At 55.5% G+C, this 20,337-nt stretch overlaps 3 protein-coding genes across 5 annotated transcripts; 1 reads left to right on the top strand and 2 right to left on the bottom strand.

The window, feature by feature from the left end:
* The first annotated feature begins 1,494 nt into the window (after window positions 1–1,494).
* On the top strand, window positions 1,495–12,347 carry LOC308225230 (transmembrane prolyl 4-hydroxylase-like). The gene is made up of 4 exons (XM_080625878.1): window positions 1,495–1,711; window positions 10,492–10,682; window positions 11,236–11,331; window positions 12,210–12,347. Exons 1-4 carry the CDS (start codon window positions 1,588–1,590, stop codon window positions 12,246–12,248), a joined length of 450 nt encoding a protein of 149 aa, XP_080482004.1. The 5' UTR covers window positions 1,495–1,587; the 3' UTR covers window positions 12,249–12,347.
* LOC308225065 (secreted frizzled-related protein 5-like) lies at window positions 5,398–8,099 on the bottom strand (the record flags this gene model as incomplete). The annotated part of the gene is made up of 4 exons (XM_080625526.1): window positions 5,398–5,744; window positions 6,218–6,304; window positions 7,208–7,380; window positions 7,774–8,099. 4 exons carry the CDS (start codon window positions 8,097–8,099, stop codon window positions 5,398–5,400), a joined length of 933 nt encoding a protein of 310 aa, XP_080481652.1.
* DALRD3 (DALR anticodon binding domain containing 3) lies at window positions 12,279–20,189 on the bottom strand. 3 transcript variants are annotated; one of them, XM_080625877.1, is made up of 14 exons: window positions 19,867–20,189; window positions 17,826–19,083; window positions 17,471–17,751; window positions 17,111–17,391; window positions 16,832–16,890; window positions 16,607–16,729; window positions 16,316–16,386; window positions 15,933–15,991; window positions 15,560–15,642; window positions 15,345–15,468; window positions 15,182–15,240; window positions 14,978–15,091; window positions 14,704–14,785; window positions 12,279–14,494 (listed from the first exon to the last, which is right to left on the bottom strand). In XM_080625877.1, exons 2-14 carry the CDS (start codon window positions 18,234–18,236, stop codon window positions 14,472–14,474), a joined length of 1,770 nt encoding a protein of 589 aa, XP_080482003.1. In that variant the 5' UTR covers window positions 18,237–19,083; window positions 19,867–20,189; the 3' UTR covers window positions 12,279–14,471. The 3 variants fall into 3 exon arrangements, with proteins under 3 accessions (XP_080482003.1, XP_080482001.1, XP_080482002.1); XM_080625876.1 differs by having other exon boundaries at window positions 12,597–14,494; window positions 14,704–14,772; XM_080625875.1 differs by having other exon boundaries at window positions 12,280–14,494; window positions 15,182–15,468.
* Between the last annotated feature and the right edge of the window lie 148 nt (window positions 20,190–20,337).

The raw sequence follows: 20,337 nt of genomic DNA, 5'->3' as shown, positions 1-20,337 counted from the left end.
CAGCAGCCATCGGCGGCATCCCGTGGATCTGCACCGCTGCAAAGAAGCAGGAGCAACGGACCCAGTGGACCCATGCAGGTGCGAGACCGCTCCCGCTTGCAGCGTCGGGCCCAAGCTCCCTATGCACGGCCCAGGAGACGCTCCCAGGGAAGCCGCACACCAGCAGCTCGAGCTGGGAGGAGCCCCCGCAGACAGGCTGCGCCCAGGCCGTCCCAGTGCTCACCAGCACGTGCGAGCCGCAGCACCACGAGACAGCGGCCATCAGCATCATCCCGTGGCTCCAGAGCACGACAAAGAGGCAGCGCCTCAAGATCCACTGGGCCCGTGCGGCTGCGAGGCCCCTCCCGCTTGCAACGCCGGGACCAAACTCCCAACACGCGGCGCAACAGACGCCGTGACAGCAGACACACGCCAGCACCACGCGCAAAGAGGAGCACACGCAGACAGGCTGTGTCGGGGCTATCCCATCACTCCCCAGCACGTGCTAGCAGCTGCTCCAGCGCTGACTGTCAGGAGTCATCAGGGAGCAGCAGCTCCAGCACGGACAGCCAGGAGGCTTTATAGCCATGCCACAGTTCCCTGGCACCAGGCACTGGCACTGCAACAATCGGGCCATGCCACGGCTCCCCAGCGTGCTCCCAGTTGAACTGTCACACCCAAACTGCCTACACGCGGCCCAGAAGACAGCAGGACAGAAGCCAACCGCCAGCACCACGTGGTGAAAGGAGCACCCACTGCCAGGCAGTGAGGGGCTGTCCCAGTGCTCACCAATACCTAAGACCAGCAGCCCTAGAACCAGCAGGCAGCGGCCATCGGCAGCATCCTCTGACTCCGCAGCACCGGAAAGCGGCAGCAGCTCCATCCCCGCTAGGCACATGTGGGGCGAGACAACTCCCACTTGCAACGCCGGGCCCAAACTCCCAAGGCACAGCCTGGACACCTCAGTGGGACCAACCGTGTTTCATCTCTGAGCGACCACTGTGATCCCAACCTACCGGCACAATAAAGGTGGCCCTTCATCTCTAGACTGGAAGATTCCATGCTCCTTGGTTGGCTTCCTCCTCCTCCTCCTCTGCCTTTCTCAAGGGGCAGCATCAGGGACTGGGCCCAGAGCATTGTCCTTTCCCTAGAGGTCAGCAGTTCCTTGCTCAGTTCCTGCAGCCCTGAGGAGAAGGACTTGGGGTGCTGGCTAAAAACTGAATGCCTTCCCTTGCTCCGGGCTGGGCGTGACCCCAACACGGTGCTGCTGTCCCTCGCCTTCCTTCACAGGCACCGGAAAGGGGCAGGAAAACCACCCAGGAGACTTTTTGCCGGCACTGTCCCATGGTTTATTTGAAATAAATCGTGATTTCTAACTGCGGAGGGGTCCTGGGACGGGAAGGGATGCGACTGGATGAGGATTCGGGGGCTCTTTCCCGCCGTCGCCACGCCCCCGCGGCGCGGTGACGCAGGACGCTTGCCAGTTGTCGTCGTGACGCTGCGAGGCCTGGGGGGTGCGAGGGCTTCGATGGTGATGGCGGAGGCGGCGTCGTCCGAGCGTGCCCTGCTCCTCGGCATGCGTGCTCGCGGCCTTATTTACGCGTTGTCATGGTGTTCGCTCTCTTTTACGTCTTCAACGTGCTGGGGTTGCTGCTCTTCGTGCACCTTGGCGCCGGAGAGCCCGGCGGGCCACTAGCCGCTCCCCGGCCGCCCGCGCCTGGAGGGCATCAAGGTAAGGCTGCGCCGCCTGGGGGTTTAAGGGGTTGATGCTGGGGCTGGGGCTGGGGTCATCGCTGCTCTCTCCCCGCAGGTGGGCCACACGCAGTAGGTGGACCTGGTGCCGTGTAGGGTCCACGGTGTGCTCACCCTCAGCCTCAAGCCGCTGCTCTTCGGTGAGTACCGGCCCCGCAGCGGCGGGCACCGGGCACGCCGGGAGCGGTCGGATCAGCCCCTCTCCCCTTTCCCCTACTGTGTCAGCGCGGCCGTCATCCGGTGTTGAGGCTGCGGGAGCGGTGCCCGCGGGGCCCGGCGGGCAGCGGCCGGCAGGAATGGGGGTTCCGAGGTTGAAGGCGTCTTGTCTTACCCCTCGTGCTGCCTTATACCCACCCCGGGGGAAACGACTTATCCCGTGTTCGCTTCTCCTTGGTGCTGCGTTACAACGGGTGTGATTCTGTTCAAGGCATTTTGATATCATACCTGCAGGGGTGACTTGTTCTGGGGGGCCCACTTAGAAGGATTTGTAAGATAAACTTTTCCAGGTTTTCCAGATTCCCTTTAAAATTCCATGAACAGGCAGCAGATTGCTGAAGAGGACCTTGAAGAAGCTGCTCACTATTAGGAAAGGGCAGGAGATCCCCAAAGTTGTAGTAATAAATGGTGATAAAGCAACTTAGCATTGGTGCTGCAGTGCTGAGGAAGTAACTGACAAGGAAATTAACAGATTTAATGTCTGCCACCATTTTGCACCATCTTCCAGATTTACCTTTATTTCTGGCTGCTCTGATATGCAGCCACACAACGTCCATCTTCCAGATGTTTTAAAACCTTTACCTTTCTGTGATGACAGGTAAAGTCTCATTAATTGACCTCTTGTATTTCGGAAATCCACTGCGAATATATAAGTTGATTTTTTGGGGACAGATGATTACAAAATTCCTACTACTGCAACATCAGAGAAAACCTGTTGTCTGAAAAGCACAGCATTTAATATATTAATATTAATATATTAAAAATTTAATAGCATAGCATGTCTAAAAGACAGAGAGTCTTTTAGATGTTTTCTCAATAATATATAAAGACGGTTTTTTCCAATTGCAGATGGAATTGGAAATATTCTGAAAGCCTGGCCATAAATCAGATAGATTTCTTATTAAACTCAATGCAATATGTATCTGGAAGAAATATACAGAATTCTTTTGTCATCTCCACATATGTGATACTTGTGGTTTGCAAATTTCAGGGTGGGTTTCTGTCTGACACTCAGTAAACAGACATACCAGCCTGTAACTGATACCTCACAGCAATCACAAACCCAGTGCCATCACTAGAACCACAGCTCTGGTTTTCACTTGGGAAAACTCCTGTTCCCACCTTCTCTGCCCTGTTGGTACCTGTTAAGTAAAAGAGTTGATCCTGGCCTGTGAGGACAGTTCTGAAGCAGGTTGGTCCTGGCAACAGTAGTCCCCCAACTTTTAACTTGCCACTCTAGCACTTCATCAGTTCCAAGGGAAGCTTTGCTCCCCGAGGATGGTGTCTGACAGACAGTGACCAACAGAGTCTGTTCTCCTTTGTCCTCCAATAAGGAGGCCCCTGTTTAGAAACTTCAAGTCACAAGACAGCTCTTACCTCCCGGATGAACCTGCCAGGAGCGAGCTCTGACTTTAAAAGACTTCCAAAGGCTTCTCTGTCTATGTAAACAGAGCCAATCTAAATCATCAGGCTTAAAAACACTCCTGATGTATTACATCTTTGTTGTTTAAATTAGTGGAAGTGTGTATTTAACTGGGTACCCGTAAGTCATTAGCAAACAAGGACTCTTGAATTTCTGGGGATTTTATTTAACACAAAGTGTTGTGGTATGTGAAAGCCTATTTAAGGAAATAAGTGGCTGGTCTGTGATCTTTGCTTTGGGCTGTAGTGGGACTAAAGCAACGGATGGCTCATTAATGACTTAATGTGAGCTCTGTGCTTTGGAGTATGGCACGGGCACCACAGGGGAACTTGTGGTTTCTCTTTTGAATGGAAGTCATCTGCATTGAACCCACTTGGAGCTTGAAAAGGTCCCTGCCCCATTTTTCCCCCTGCCTCTGGCTACGAGACATCATTTCTAAAGCTCATAAGTCAGACCATCTGTGCACTTTTTAGTTAGGAAACATTAGTGATCAAATAATCCTGTTAAGGGAAACCAAATATCAGATAAAGCCTTTTCAACCTTCAGAACTTTTATATGTTCTGGTGTGTATTCCAGACACACTTCAAAAGATGCTGCCGTTGCAGGGACCACCTGACAGTGGATTCTGTGGATTGGGTGGCAGTTTGCAAGACAAGGCAGAGGGGAGGAGTAAAACCTTGGAAATCCAGCTGTGTTTTTCTTCGGATCCTCAGGGAATAGAAGTAATTGCTGCACAAATGTCAGGGTGCAGCTGAATTTCAGTGTGAGCGTCTGAGGCTCATCGCAGCCCACACTGAAGCTGCAGAGTTCACATCACAGGTTGTTGGTGTGCTTTGTGAGCACAGGGAGGCAATATGTTTCCATCAAACCGGGTAGCTGCCCACAACAGAGACTGCAGGTGGTGTAACCACACAGAAGAGCTGTTTTTCCCTTTATTTCGGTCTCAAGTTTAATCCAGTGTGGAAAACTTTCCACTTTCGTTTTTTTAGGCAGGAGAAATCCAACTTGTTTTCTTGTTTGGGGATTTGCTGTTTTCTGCTCTGTGATCTGGAGTGCAGGGAATCACAGTCCCTACTTACTTGGGTGAGAGTGAGCTGCAGAGAACTTGGTGAGATTGAGTTTTTCCACCTTTTCTGTCTTTGCATGCAGGAGGAGGGCCAGACAGCTGTGTAATGTTTCTCTCCCCTTATCACAACTGCAAGTAGCTGCTGTTGTGCAGAGATTGGGGCTCACCTCCAATTCCCAAGCAAAGCTGCTGTTGCCCATGAAAGCAGAGGTTTCAATGGCTGATGTCTCATTCCTTCTCTGCTCTTTCTCAAGGCTCGATATCCCAGTTACTGGGGATCCAAACTGAATTTCTGATGTCAAGAAATGGTTTTGCCTGTTATGCAGAAGCCCTCAGCTATCTTTACTCTCTGCCTTTCCTGCTTGAGAACAGCTGTTTCTTTTACCTGTGAGGATGCTCATCAACTCTCATGCAGCAAGCTGAAGAGACAGGCTGAGTTTAGTATTAATTCTTTAGGCATTGCAGGGGTGGGTTGTCTCCCCCTTAATTTATCTTGCACTGTTCAAGAGCAAAGTGCTTTTTCCATTACACAAACAGCATCACTTAGTAGTTGGGGACTTTCGTGTAATCTCTCTGGACAGAAAGCAAGCAGACACTTGGACAGTGTCAGTAGCTCATGTTCAAATAATGAAGCTGAAATGGCTATCGACTTTGACAAGAACTAGGAGGAACTGGCACCAGAGGTCTCTCGTCTGCAGAGTTCAATTTGGTTTTGTTGTGACCTTGGATTCTACACAAAGCCGTTGACTGCAAGTCCTGGATCTGCAGAGCCTTATGTGAGGAGTGTGTTAATCCTGCATCCTCAAGCTTTTCCTCGGTAAAACAGGGATCTGTAGATGTGTAGTGAGGCCCTATATGTGGACTATGACTGCTTTGAATCACCTAAAAGTATTGACTGTACATCTCCAAAACACCAGCTTCCAGGGAAAGGAGTTTTCTAGCCATAGGGAAGGGAGCAGTTTCATATTGACCCTTCAGACTTGCTGGCCAGCCTGGTTGGGCAGTGGTGATGTTTCCACCTCTGCACTGCCTGGTGCAGGTTCCTGTTCTTCTTCTGCCAGGTGTAGGCCTTGTTCACCACCACCTTGGCACTCTGTACTTCACCACTTACAACAAAGACTCCTGTGTGTGTGCCTCTCATGATGTTGTGGACACAGGTCGCATCTATGTCCAGCCACTGCTGGAGCCTGCCAGGGACTTCGGTTCTGAGGAGTGGCCCATGCTTCAGGACCTCCACCCCGGAGGGGTCCAAGTCAAAGTCTGAGATGGTGGTGGTGGTGTTATTCCTCAGAATTTGGATTTTCACTGCTACAGGGGTTGGAAAAAGAGCTGTTAGTTCTATTTACTTTCCTTATAGCTCTTAACTACTTAATCATAAGGCAGCGTGAGGCTTTCGTGCTGTTCCTGTAATGTGGTGACACATCCATTCCTTGTAATTGCAGTGAGCTTATAAAAGCTCTCATTTGAGGTTAGTTTCCAGTACTGAACACTGTTTTTAGAATCATAGACTCATTTAGGTTGAAAAAGACCTTTAAGATCATCAAGTCAAACTGTTAACTTGGCACTGCCAAATCCATCACTAAACCATGTCCCTCAGTGGCAGATCTACACATCTTTTAATACTTCCAGGATTGATGATGTCACCATTTCCCTGGGGAATGCTCAATACCTAAAATCTGTGGGGTCTGCTGTAAAAGCTGCATTCATTTTCTATCCATGCCGTTACCTGGCTGCTGGAGGGAATGGCAGCAACTGGAAGGAAAGTAGTGGGGTGGACTCACCAAAATCGTTGGCACAGAGGTTTTCCAGGATCATCCTGGCAGTGCTGGCTTCCTCAAGCTCACAGTCCTTGCAGCTGGCTTGGGGTACTGCTACAACAGAAATCTGGTTAGAACACCCTTGTCAAGCACCATTGGAAAGGGCGTAATGATACTTGAAGATCTGCAAGTGGTGGCTTGCTGTTCCTGGGTGGTGCTTCCTCCTGAGCTACCCAGGCCATGCAGGGACATCTCAGATTGCCAGGGTGGGAAATGTCAAGTTCTCCTTTCCGTGGCTGGGGCAGATGCTGCTTGTCATGCTTTGTTTATGCTTGTGTGTGTTGCTGCATGTTAAAGCAGCAGTGAAAATGCTTGGTAAAGATCTCCTAGTGTGGGTGAAACAGTAAAACCACTGGTATGGCCTGACTCCATCCAGTGATGCTGAAATGAGGCGTCTGTGCTCTCTTAACTGTTCTTGGATCAACCCCAGTATTCACCAGTATGTGGGTGTTTAATTCAGTCTTTCAGTCTTAAAGATTCTTTTTCAGATGCCCCTTAGTGGTATTTCCTAAAGTTTAAAGACAAGGCTTGCAAAATATTTGTCCTTTTTTGCATGCTTTTAAACCCTGGACACAGCTGAAAGATGAAGGCTGCAGCTCTGGAGATCTGCTGGAACACATCTCATCACCTGGAGCCTGCATGCCATGAGCTCTCGTGCTGTGCCTGGGTGTTAGGCTTTTGACAGCATTTCCTTCCCTTTGTCCCAAACCCTGCTTGGTCTGATGGCACCCAGGGAGCTAATGAATACAGCAGAGAGGGGAACAAGCTGCAGTCAATGTTACACTAATTTTCTCATCACAGTGGTGCTCCCACAGAGAGCTAAACTGGAATTTATAACTTCTTTAAACACATTTTAAACCCAGAAATACTGGGAATAGAAACAAGGCGCAGGCTGATCCGCTGAGCTTTCAGTGTTGCCTATGGGAAAACATAGGAGAAAAGAACCAAACTTACTTCTCGTGCTGGAGGAGTTATCATCCATGGACACTGCTGCGATGCACAGCTCGTGATCAGCAGGGAACTTGTTGCAGTTGAGGATTTTGGGCCAGGGATACCCGTAAGAAGCCATGACGGGAGCACAGCCTCTCTTGACAACTTCGCACAGGCTGCGGCAGGGGTAGATGCGCCTGGGGAGGGGATGGGGATTGCAGCACCTTTGGGCTCCTCCTGGCAGCAGGCTGAGGGGTTTGCTGCTGCCCAGGGCTGTGCCAGTGGGTACCAGCAGCTACTGTGGTGTGTGAGAGGGGTGGCTGGGGGAGATGACAGCAGTGCCTGGAGTGGAAGAGTAGGAAAACCCACAGCAGGGAACATAGCATTCCTGCTCCTGAGAGATGGAATGTTAATGTTTCAGAGGGATGCTCCCTGCTAGGAAATCCAATTGCCCCTTGCTAAGAGGGACAGCACAGCTTCTTGGGGGCAGCACTGATCACACTGCTTCCACACTCTCAGGAGGCAAATGCAGTTGAGCTCTTGGGCATTTTTACTGACTACAGTGGGAATAACTTCTAAAAGCATCTTAGCTGTCCAAGCAGATTGGTGCAAAGAGGGAGCAGAGGAAGATCCTAGCATATGGGTGGCACTCCCAGGCCAGCAAGGGCAGCCAGCTGGAGGACTGCTGGATCACTTCTGGCATGGTCTCGTGCTCCAGCAGGTTGGGAATACTCATCTCAGAGTAGCTGATGTCGTAGCATAAGGCCATGTGGGGTGGGATGGGCGTGCAGCTGGAGGATCTCCTCAAGTAGTTCGCCCAGGCCCCTGGAGAGCCCCAGAGCAGCAGGTACACCAGGGCACCCAGCAGCCATGGACCACCCAACCTCAAAGGGTGCCTGTGGTGGGCCGTGACCATGCTCAGAGCGAGAAGACAGGCAGCACACCCTGGACTGAGCTGCCTCCGACTGTGGGATGCCTTTTATAGTCTAGGAGCCACCTTTCTGTCAATCTGTTCTTATTAAGTGCAGCCTTTTCAGAGCCCTCATAGGGAAGACAATGCTCCAGTTTTCATTTGCCAGTGGCCCTGATTGTTTGGATGTTAGCAGGGGTTTGGCTTAGATCAGCAGGTGTGGAAATGAGGACATTTGGGAAGGGATGAATGATGTGGCCCATGTGTCCTGGAGCTCTTTCAGCCAAGAATGAATCTCAGTTTGACACCACTGCTCCAACCCTTCCCCTTTCTCTAGCTCCAGGATTAGTCATTATTTCATAAGGCCCAGTATTTTCCTCTCTTTTGTTTTTTGTAAAAGCTCAAAGTCAATTAGGAGGCATTTGTTTAGCTGGATCTATTGTTGAGCGGTCAGGGAGATAAGATGGTCTCACAGCCAGAAGTTAACTGTTTGGGAGAGCTGAGGGTAGAGAGGAACTAATTTGCAGCTCTGGAGCCAGGTTGTTTGCAGATGGGATTGGCAGCACCTACCTCGACCCCCCCTCACTCTGCAGCCTGCGTGGCAGAGAGTGCTTTCTGGTTAACAGAGTTGTTCCTTTATTCAGAAATCCCGCTGGAGAGAGGGATTGTTCTTCCTCCAGCACGTAATTAAGATTCCAGAGGCTGGCATTATTATAGCCCGGTTTGGGGAACTGGAAATACTGGGAGCATTGCTTGCCAGCACTTTTCATTCTGGTTCTGGTGCCGTGCCATGGGGTTCAAAGCTGTCAGTGGAAGCTCTGGCTCTGAAGCATCCTCTGGGATGCACTGCCAGTGGTGGAAATTGTTTCCTCAGATGGTGTCACAGGTACAGGCAGCTGCATTGTGTTGCTGGGGCTTCCCAGGAACAGCTCATTTTCCACAGGGCTAGTTCTAGTCTGTACATAGCAAGAAGCCAACCGCTCATTGACAGTTTGAGTTGATAGGGTTGATTTCAGGTCATGGAAGTAACTAACTATTGTTTTCCACCCTTTGAGGTGGAAAAGCCAGAAGGATCTTCTCAACCTCAGAGCGTAACTGCTGTGGAACAGGGCCTTGCCAGCACTTTGCAAGTGCCCTGTGCACTACGCAGTGAGAAATCTCTTAGCCTCGTAGTCATTTGTTTATCTGCATTTTGTCCTGGGTTCAGCAGCAGCAGTCAGTTTTTCTCCTTTTTAGTAGCTGGTGCAGTGCTGTGGTTTTGACTTTTGGCCTGGGAATAATACTGATAAAGCCGATGTTTTCAGTTGCTGGTCAGAGTGTTTACCCTGACCAAGGACCTTGTGAGTCTCATGCTCTGCCAGGGAGGAGAGGAAGCAGGGACAGGACACCTGACCCAAACTAGCCAAAGAGGTATTCCATACCACAGCACATCATGCCCAGGAGGTAGAATTGAGAGTCGCCCGGAAGGGCTGGAACGCAGCGGAGTGGGGGCGAGGTACCGGTTGGTGAGCGGTTGTATTCTCTTCCCCTGTTATTTCCTTTATCATTATTACTATTAGTGGTAGCAGTAGTGATTTGTGTTATACCTTAGTTATTAAACTGTTCTTATCTCAACCCGGGGGAGTTGCGTTCTTTTGATTCTCCTCCCCGTCCCTCCAGAAGCGGAGGGAAGAAAGGTGGGGGGGGAAGTAGACTGCGTGGTTCTAATTTACAGCCTGGGCTTAAACCACGACACATTTAAATCTGCTTGGGCTCCTACTATTGCCTGATTGCTGCTGGTTTTGTGCTGCAAAGAAAAGCTAAAGACACCCAGGTAGCACCTCAGTATGGAATGTGGCATCCAGCATGTGCAGTGCCGTCCCCTTTAATAGTGTATTTAAAGACACTTTTTAGTGGGGGAGCAAGGGAATGAGTGGGAATAAGCTTGAAAGTCTTCTCCTTGCTGTTTGGGTTTCATTGTGCCAGGTTCACAGCGCCGTCCTCTCCATGTGAGACCAGGCAGGTCTGAAACCCTGTAGTCACCACTGCCCCCCACAAAGCTTTTCCCCCTTCCCTTCGTGTAGAGCAGCAGTTCCCAGACTGTGATCCACATGTCACCTTTGAAGTGATGATATGTGGTGATACGCAGGTGTTTGTTCACCCCTTTGTCCATTGTGGTATCTGTGAGAGGGCTTGACCTCTGTATCCAAACATTTAGGAACTGCTGCTGTAAAAATACCCGCCCTCAGCAGCTCAGGTGTGTGGTGTGTGTTCAGATGTGTTGGAATATCCCAAACATAGGCAGTACCTAAATTTCCCCCCCTCCCCCTCTTTTTTTCCCTTCTTCTGAGTGCCCTGCCATTGATTTGAGGTCCCACTATAACAGCTGCTCAGTCTGTTGCTGCTTACACTTCTGCAGAAATTCCTGACTTCCTGACAGAGGAGGAGTGCAAGCTCATCATCCATCTGGCCCAGCTGAAGGGGCTGCAGAAGAGCCAGATCCTACCAACAGATGAGTATGAGGAAGCCATGGAAATGACAGAAATCAGCCAGATGGACATTTTCAATCTGCTGAACCACAACCAGGATAGGCAGCTGCAGCTCAAAGAGGTAGAGTATAAGACAGACCTGGGGAGGTTTGCTGGGAGACCTTCTCAGAGGTGCCCTACTCAGATCGTGTCTTAATTACCCATGTGCTTGGGTAGGGCCAGACATATATTCCAGTATATTCGTCAGTAGTTGCTTAATTCTGTCTCTCAAGACTTGTGCTGGCCTTCAGCATGGAAGTTTCTAGGGAGGTGTACAGCAGTTGTGCTGCTACTGGGAGGCAGAGGTGATCCTTGGCAGGAGATGTGTGTTTTGAATATGCTGAGTAAAACATTCTTGGTGCTGTGGGTTTTACTTTCCCTTCAAGAGAAGGAACTTCAGGACTGGTTAACCCAAGTCTCAGCAGTCATTTGCCATGACCTAACTGGAAATAACAGCACTCATCAGCCATATCCTGTGTGTGACTGCAGATGGTTCTCACTGCAGTTGTCTTTCTGCGGAGACGTGCTGACGCCTGGCTGCAGAGCAGAGCCCACCAGGCCTCAAGCAGGGCAGCTGTAGGGTTGTGGTAGTACAAGAAACCAGAGCCCGGTGTTGATCCATCTATACATTTCAGGTGTTGACCCACACACAGCTTGGGAACGGCACGTGGATCACCCCCGAAAACATGTGGGAGTGTACACTGCGGTCAAGGCTGATCCTGATGGGAATGGTAAGAGCAGCTCCATGGGAATCCCTTCACCCTCAGCACGGTGGACACCTTACACAGCCATGTGGGGCAGAGCAAGAGATGTGCCCCTGCCCAGGCCTGTTTCTCTACCTGTGTTCTTCAAAGGAAAATAACACTGCTTTAGAGACCTTGGCAAAAAAAAGTGTAAACCTCTTTATCACCAGTCTAGCTGCAGACTAGTTCTACTTCCTGGGCTTGGATCTTGCAGAAGCAGGACCAGAACACAGCTCTGTGTTCCCTCTCACCTCTCAGACCTGCCTTGGTTCATGCCCTGTTGTAATGAGACCTTCAGGGTGTGCTTCTGCTCCTGTAGTCTGAGACCACTCTGGCTCTGACTATGTAGCTCTTGTTACCTGGGCTGCAGGTGCTAAGGTGCCACCTTCCACTTCCACACTGTTTTCATGGAGACTTTTGCAGCAAGCTGGGAGCCCCACATCTCTGGCAGGCCTCAGTAAGTGGAGGTGGTTTTGTTGGTCAGCCTTTGGTGCTGACCCTCCTGTCTGCCACTGCAAACTCTTGTATGAATTCCATGAGGCCACTTCTGCTCCTCCTCTCCTGGTCTCCCAAGGGCTCCCGCTGGTCCAGATGTCCACTGTAGCCTTTGCTGCTCTAATTAGAGTGGCCTCAATTAAGCATTGGACAAGCACTGGGAGCAGAAGAAGAACAGGCACAAGCTCATCAAGATGGACACAAAGATGAGGTGATGCTCAGGGGCTGCTTGAGGCAGGGTTAGCATGACCATGGTCCGGGAGGATGCTGGGAATGGCTCTGGGATACCTGCTCTGTGCGGCTGCAGGCTCAGCTGAGGCAGAAGGAGGTGGTGTGGCTTTATGTTGTTGAGCATCGTATGTTTGCTGCAGGTACATGTTCCTGTCGGTCATACCTGGGACCAGCACTGAGCAGAAGGTGGCTCCCTGAAAGTTCCTGGCTGCCGACTGCAGCAATGGATCATTCCAGTGAGGAGCTGTCATGGAGCTGGGGCTGAGAGGAGAGCTCCGCAGGGGAGGCTGCTGCCATGTATGTGGCCAGCTCTGAGCCAGGAGCAGGACAGTGCACGGTGGGCAGTGGAGGCAGAGGTGCCAGGAGCCCCCTTCTCACACATCCAGCTCTCCTCTGCTCCATTGGAGGGTCTTCGGGCTGCTGGAGGCCGCTCAGAACCTGGTGTTGGTGGCGGAGTCGTTTCACCACCAGCGCTGTGTGATGAAGACAGAGGCATTCCTGCACATGCAGGCAAGAGGAGACAGGTGAGCCTGGAATGCTGTGCTGCAGCCCACTGGGGCTCTGAGGAGAAGTGTTGGTCCTGGCAGGGATGGCAGCAGGTGGAGGGAAGGGTGAAATCTGCCTGTTGGGGCTGTTCTGCTTTCCCAGATCATGGTGGGGACCTGCGGGGCTGTGGATAGAGGCTCTCCAACACCTCACTTCCAGGAGGCACCTCCTGTGCAGCGCAGCCACTGATGGTGATGTCACCTTCTGGGACATTACCAGCCCCATGGTGGATGCAGTGGGTGCTCTGCAGCAAGCAGAGGGAGAGATGCAGCCCCTGAATGAGTGCAGCAGCCGGTGGCTCTGTGCTGCCACCCATGGAGACCATGCTCCTGACTGATCCTGTTTCCCCAGCACTGGGAGCCCTGCTGCTCATCGTGGTGGTCCATAGCTGCAGCATGAACAGCCTCCACATCTATAAGACACTGGAGGGACGGTACACGGCACCATCCACGTCTGCCTGCTGGAGGTGACCTTAGATGGGGATAATCCCACAGCGAGGGCTTGCCTACATGTCCTGGAGCAGGTGGCCCAGCCCTGTGCCCACATTGCCCATGTGATGGGGATCTGGGTGCTGCAGCCAGACCTGCTGCTCTCTGCCTTGGTGGACCAGCACCGTGGCAGCATGGCTGGGGTGGGCTGGACGAGCTCAGCACAACTTTCTTCCCTGTGCCCAGCCTGGCCGAAGTGGACTGCTGGGAGGTGGTGGAGAGTGGTGGCTCTGTTGTGTGCTCTGTGGGCAGGGGCTGGAGACGATGAGTGGCACAATCCCCCCTGAGCCCTTTCCATCATGACCTCCCCAGTAGTAGGGCAAGCGTGGCCCAACCAGTTCCCTGCACTTGTGCTGTGCACATCACTGCAGCCTCTGTCCCTGCCTCCATGCTGATGTGTCCCCAGGGACAGGAGTGCTTGGCTCCTTGGGGACAGCGCAGCCACATCTGGGGGGCTCAAGGCTGGTGGTCCCAAGGGCGAAAGCAGAGGTGACCCCTCCTGGACAAGCTGCAGCTCCCCAGGTAATAATAAAGGAGTGGAGTCATCAACCCACCCTGCCCAGGAGGAGTTCCTCCTCCCCAAGATATGAGGAACCAATGTCCAAGCTTTCCAGCCCTAATGCCTTAGAGGAACATGCTCAGTAGGGTGCTGAGCCCTTGGAGCTTGAGAGCAGCAGGAGGCCAAGACCAGGCAATGGTGCAGCACGTGGCAGGCTGCAGCTCGTGCTCTCTGGGACAGGGCCCTGTGGGACAGCCCTGACCCTGCAGTGCTGGTGACTGTAGACACAAGTAGGGTCACTGATCCTTTGCAGCCCTACATGGGACATAATGCTCTATTAGTCAAACACGCACACACACACACAAGCATTTGTCCAGCAACAAGTGTATTGGACCCCAGTCATGGGGCCTGGCCCAGGGCTCAACAGGAGCTGTGAGCCTCAGGAGCTCCATGCCAGCATGGAGCAACCTTCAATAAAGAGCTTGGGGGGAAGCACAGTTGGTGCCTGGTCCCTGGTGCTGCTTCTCCCAGTATGCTCCAGTCTGGCCTGCAGGGCACTCCAGCATCCTCCCTTCTGCTGGTTGGACATTGCACACTGGGTCCATGTAGCCAAACCCCCTCAACTGCATGGGCTGAGGCATGTCCTGACCCCTCTGTCTGACAGTGGGGCAGCCCCTCGCCCTGCCAGGGAGAACATGCCCTTGTCCTTCCCCTGGTGGTGGTGAGGTGTCCTGGTGGCTGTCACACTGTGATGTGGCTTTCAAGGGGTGGCTCAGATCTGGCTGAGTGGTGGGAGGTGCAGCGTACCCAGTGCGCTGTGGAACACCTCCCGCACCGCTGCCAGCAGCTGGAGACGGGCAAACATCTGCTCAAAGAGGTGAGGGAACGGCTCCTGCAGGGACAAAGACAGTGACTTGAGGCTGGTGACTGTATGGCTCCTCAACACACTGGCCCTGGAGGCACTGCTGCTTCTGCACCCTTTGTCTGCACCCTTGAGGGGCTGGTGCGGGGCTGCATCCTGCTGTGGGCACCCTAATCCCTGTTCCCCACAGCTGCAGTGCAACTCCAGGAAGGGCTGCAGAGCTGGGACACCCAACTCACCCCAAGGATGTGCACCCGGTTGTAGTAGGAGCTGAAATCCATGCTGAGCTGGATCAGGAACTTGCACACCTGCAAGACAGAGCTGTTGCTGGTATAGTGGGGTCTGGCCAGTCTTAGGCCCTTCCCCACCCCAAGCACAGCAGAAGCAACCCCAGGAGTTCTGTGGTCTCTCCCCTTGGCCCCTGTGTCACTGGTGAGCAGCACCCTGCCAGCATTTAGCCTTGGCTGGGACTGTTGGAGCAGCACCTATGGGTGCTATGACATGTGCACTTACTGCTTCTGTGTTGGCTGTGATCCGGATCCCTTTGGTGGGTGCAGGCAGCTGTGCTGCCTGCTGCAGGACTTCAGGAAAGGGCAGGAGGTAGTTGAAGAGCAGGAGCCATTCGCCCTGTGAAAGGATTGTGTCAGAGAGGGCTGGATACTCGCAGCCAGCAGCATCACCAGAGCTCGTCTGCACATTCCCCTTCTCAGCACTCACCTCTTCCCGGAGGCAGGAGAAGTTAAGCTCAGAGGGTGGTGGCAGAGGTGGGTATGTGCCTGGAAAGAAGGCGGGGAGCTGCTGTTGTGCCTGGAGGAGCCACGTCCCTCCAGGCATGAAGAACAGGCCCGTAGTGGCTGTGAGGGCTGCAAGTGGTGCTCACCCTGTTCCACAGCTCGCTGGAAGGTGTCAAAGAGCGTGGCCAGCCGGGCACAATTGTACATCACAAAGGTGCCGCTCTTGGTTCCCTTGGTGGAGATGCTGTTGTCCTGCAGGTCCAGTGTGATCTGAGGGCAGAGACAAGTCACAGTCCAGGCTGCACCGCTGCTTTGTGCATGTCTCTGTCATGGCTTGTCTCTACGCAAACCACCGTCCTACCTGACTGCGGTGAGCAGTGCTCAGCATCTCGAACCTGATGGCAGCCGCTGTGAGGGTATCGATCACCTCAGTCCAGGCCTCATCTGTGGAGAACGCAGATGGCAATCAGCACAGCTCACTCCATTCCCTTGTACCATCACACCCAGCACCTGGGCAGGATCCCCTCTCCCAGGGCTAGGAAGTACTAGGGGAAGCTGGGTACCGCCACACCAGCCCTGGCCCCCATCTGCAGGTGCTGCTCTGTGCTGTGGCAGGTTACACACCTTCCCCCAGGCACCATCAGCACTGGGTCCACCACGGAGGGGAGAGGGAGCACTCACAGGAGCAGTAGAGATGGGGGTGGAGCAGCACTGTGTAGAGACGCAGTGCTCACCTTGTGCAAGCTCCCCGTACTTCATCACGGAGGCTTTGTACATCTGGCGCTTTCGGATCCTGGGAGGAACAGAGACAGACACAGCTCACTCCAGGGTGGATACCACCCTGCACCACTGCGGCACCCAGCTCCTGCTGCTGCCTTTCCTGCAGGCAGCACTGAGAGGGTCAGAAGCAGCACTGCTGGAGGAGGACACCGGGACTGGGGCTGAGCACCTCCAGTCCTCTGAGACCACAAAAAGCAGACTAGAGGGACTGCACAGAACTCCCTGTGCTCACCAGCTTGCTCAGTGTGGCTGCCTGTGTGTCCACAGGGCCAGGCAGAGCACAGGCAGCCTTGGCAGGTGAGCAACACAGCAGGCACCTTGCTACACACTGACTTACTGGAGGTACTGGTCTGCCCTGATGGGTGATGAGGGGTTTGTCACCTTCACTGGCCCACAGACAAGGTATTTCTGAAAGAGAGAGGCCAAGGCAGCGGTCACAGACTCTGAAGCTCCACAAAATGCAGTGCTGACCTGGGCTAAAGCCAGCGCTGTTCCAGCCATGTCAGCATCATGGAACAGTTTGGATTGGAAGGGACTTTAAAGCTCCTCTAGTGCAGGCTCTGAAGGAGAGGCCAGCTGAGCACAGGGATGCTGAGGGTGACAGTGAGGAGAATGTGAGGTTCCTCACCTGTAAAGCTGTGTGAGATCCTGGATCCAGAATCCTCCAGAGCAGATCCAGCTGCTGCTGCTGGAATTCCTCCTCGCAGCTCAGCACATGCACGATGCTGCAGCAGCTCCCCTGGCCTCCAGCCTGTAGCAGAGCACAGTGGGGACCTTACATGCTGTTGTTGCATGACAAGAAGAGAAGAATGCCTGGCAAGCAGGGGGCCTACAGAGCTGCAGGAGTACTCACTGTGCATTGCAGAGCAGCTTGCTGCAGCTCAGCCACAGACCGCAGCTTCCCCTCTGTCACTGCAAGAAGGAGGAAGAACACTCGGAGCGGGACACGAGGGGTCACCCCATCCCAACATCCTGCACCATTGGCTCAAACCAGATCAAAGGGGCGTAAGAGGAGGGAATTTGGATTAAAACCCTCTTATGTTCTACAAAAAACAACTGAAAACAAGGGATCAAGCCTGTTCACAGCCCTTCACCCCCTGCTGTCACATTGAACTGCTGTCCCGAAGCTCACCCAGAAGCACATCCAGATTGGGGTCGTACCCCACCAAGCCCTGCTGCTCCACAAAGCCCTTCAGCTGCACCTTACAGATGACATCCGCGGGCAGCGCGGCTGAGCCCAGCCCCTGCCCGCAGCCTGCGGCACAAGGGGCCCGTGCCAGCGCTCGCTTCAACGCCGAGACAACATCAGAGAGGTCGGGGTCGGCGGGGCCGGCGGGCCAGTCAACGCGGAGCTGCCGCAGCACGTCCCGGCGCCCCTCCTCCGCGAGCGAAGGGACCAGGCGGACATGGACCCTGCGGGAGAGGCAGAGGCGGCCGCTGGCAGCGCGGGGCCGTGCCGCGGGGCGGTGCGGGGCGAGGGGCAGGCGCTCACCCCTGTGCGCGCAGCAGCTGCGCTAGGTGGTCGGCCAACAGCAGAGGGCGGAGGTGTCGCGGCCGTGGGGCGCCGGGGCCGCGCAGGGCCGGGCAGTGCAGCACCACGGACGGAGCCGGTGCGGGCGCCGGGTCGGGCGCGCAGCATAGCAGCAGCCGCCGGAACGCCTCGGGGCGCTGCAACCGCACCTCCAGCCCCGCCGGCGTCTGCTGCGCGCCCCGCACCGCCAGCACGCCCGCGCCGCACAGCGACGTCACGAGCTCCACGACGTCCGCCGGCACCTACTGGGCCACAGGGCGACACGTCATCCCTCTGCTCGAACGTGACAACCCACCCCCCGCCCGCCGCCGCGTACCTGCCCGCCTGGGAAGGCGGCGCGCAGCGCGGCCCGCGGCGCCAGGAAGTCGCGGTGCCGCAGGTTGCGGGCGCTGCTCTCCTTCACCCACAGCGCACCGGGGCGCCCCAGCGCTTCGTTCAGCGCCCGCAGCATCGCCGCCACCCCCGGCCGGACCTCGCCCGCCTCCATTACAAACCGGGCCAGTACTTCTGCCGGAAGTACCGCTCTTTCGGCCGGAAGTGGCATCACGCCCCTCTCACCACCTCCCGCTGCTGTCACTGACGGCCGCCATCTTGAGCGCGGCGTGCGGCGCTGCCGAGCGGCCATCTTGGGTGCGGGTTGGGTTGGACTCAGCACGGCGGCCATCTTGGGAGTAGCGAGCGCTGGGGGCCGCCATGATGAGTGCGGCTGGCAGCGCAGTGCCGCCATGATGTATGTGGCGGGCAGCGCAGCCCCGCACAGCCCCGGCACTGCTTCACCGCAGCACGGCCCGAGGCGACTCCTGAGAGGAGACCACGGGGCGATCACCGGCGCAGCCGAGCACAGAGCTGGGGACGAGGGGTTGCTCCTCGGCCCCCTCAGGGCGGCTCCTGCGCTCTCCCAGGCACTGAGGGAGCCACAGGTGGGCAGGTAGCTCTGAGTGGACCAAGGGTGTGAGGCACATCCAGGCTTCCGGTTCAGCCTCGGCGCCCATGAGCCCCGCAGGGGTGTGATGGGGTGGTTGAGGAGCACCAGCACTCGGTGTAGTTTGATGCCGCAGCCAAGCTCTGCACAGCGAAGAGCAGTGAGGATGAGCAGCTATGGGTGCATGGAGCTGCCCTCCCACCCAGCACATTAGCAAAACTCATCAGCCCCAGAAGGAAGGAGGTGGAAGCGATTAGATCGTTCCATTGCGGTCTTGATGACATCTGCAGAGCTCTGCGCCCACACTGCTGCCCAGCTCCATGCACAGTGCACCCACAGCGGGGGCAGTACTCCCCTATGGGGCTGCAGTCGAAGCCAGCTCTGACCCGGGCACACGGGCAATGGCCCTGGCACAGTCCCAGGCCCAGACGACAGGTGGGGAGCGGGTATCCAGGAAGCACCGAACCCGCTGTGGCCGCAGCAGGGAGCACATATCCCAGGGACCTCCCTCCTGCCCTTCCCTTCCTGCCCTCCCCATGAGGACGGGAGGGGGGGCCGCCCCGGCCGCAGGGCCCAAACCGGTTCCTCCAGGGCTCGTCTGCCCATGGGGGGGCCATGGTGAGTGCAGGTCCTGGCAGTGCTTGCGTGGGCTCTGTTGGGAATACAGCAACAGCTCATTATGCGGCACGGCCGTGTCCCCCGCGGTGGGGCCGTGCCATGGCGGGGTGCTCCCTGCACCACCCACAGCCAAGAGGTGATCTGAGAATCGCTGCTCACACCAGACCAACTGCTGACTGTCCGCAGGGCAGGAGCCACCCGGGACCCCTGCCCGGCCGGGGGGGATGCACTGGGAGCACGGTCAGACCTTATGTTACTGCTCAGGTGGGATCCAGGCTGGATCCCCTAAAGCCGGGGGTCCCACAGGCAGCACACATAAAGTCCAGCAGCACCACGGGGGGCTCTCGGAGGTGCTGAAAGAGCTTTGGACAGACACGACATCCCCGATGGCTCTGTGGCTGCCTGCTCAGCGGGAGTGATCGTGTCATTACAAAGCCGTCTCTCTCCGGGGGACATCCCTGCAGGGAGCCGGGGGTGGCAGCACCTTACGGGTGGCCACATCACACTGTGGGTTACTCCCTAGGAAGCAAGCTGCTGTATTTAGCCATTAGAGATATAGGACCACCAGAGACACCGGTGAGCCTGGTGTCCCATAGAGGGGTCGGAGTGGGGCGAGCGGCTCTGGCATGGGGCAGCAGGCTGTGGGGCGAGGCAGGGGCGGCAGCGCGGGTAACGAAACCCCAAGGCAGCTGGGCACAGCGGGGACAGCTGCTTTTGGGATTCCGTTGCCCGAGCCGGCGCCACAAAGAGATGGATACGGGGGCCACAACCACGGCACCCTGACAGCAGGTCAAGGAGGGGAGAGAAGGCGACTTACCGCCAGGAACCGGAGCTGCACGGCAGCCGCAGCTGGGCCGGTTGCGGCTGTGGGCTGTGCCTCGGGTCGGGTGCCAACGGGAGGGCGGCACGGCCGAGGCAAAAGGAAACTGCTTGGCACAAAGCTCCGGTGGGGCTGGAGCATCTGGTGCCAGCCCAGCGAACACCCCGACGGGGGCCGGAAACACGAGATGGCCCCAAGGGAGGGCAACGGCACCTGCGCGGCCCTCGGACACCCGCCATGGAGAAGCGAAACCGTGTGGGGAACCCCGCGGCTCCACGTGGTGCTCACAACCGAGGTGCTGCCGTTGCCCGTCCATGGCGTGTGGGGCTCCCCGATGCTTTTCCCCATGGCGGCGGGAACGGTCCCATCGCCGACGCCAGGAGCTTCCCGGTGCCCACCGTGGTGCCGGGGCTCTGGCTGGTCGCGGTGGGTGACGTAGGGTGCGGGACGAGGTTCCCAGCCCCGTGG

The sequence above is a fragment of the Psittacula echo genome, assembly GCF_963264785.1.
Source record: "Psittacula echo genome assembly, chromosome: 9".
Classification (NCBI taxonomy): Eukaryota; Metazoa; Chordata; class Aves; order Psittaciformes; family Psittacidae; genus Psittacula; species Psittacula echo.
The sequence above is the reverse complement of the archived record's forward strand: the minus strand, read 5'-3'. Positions and strand labels throughout refer to the sequence as shown.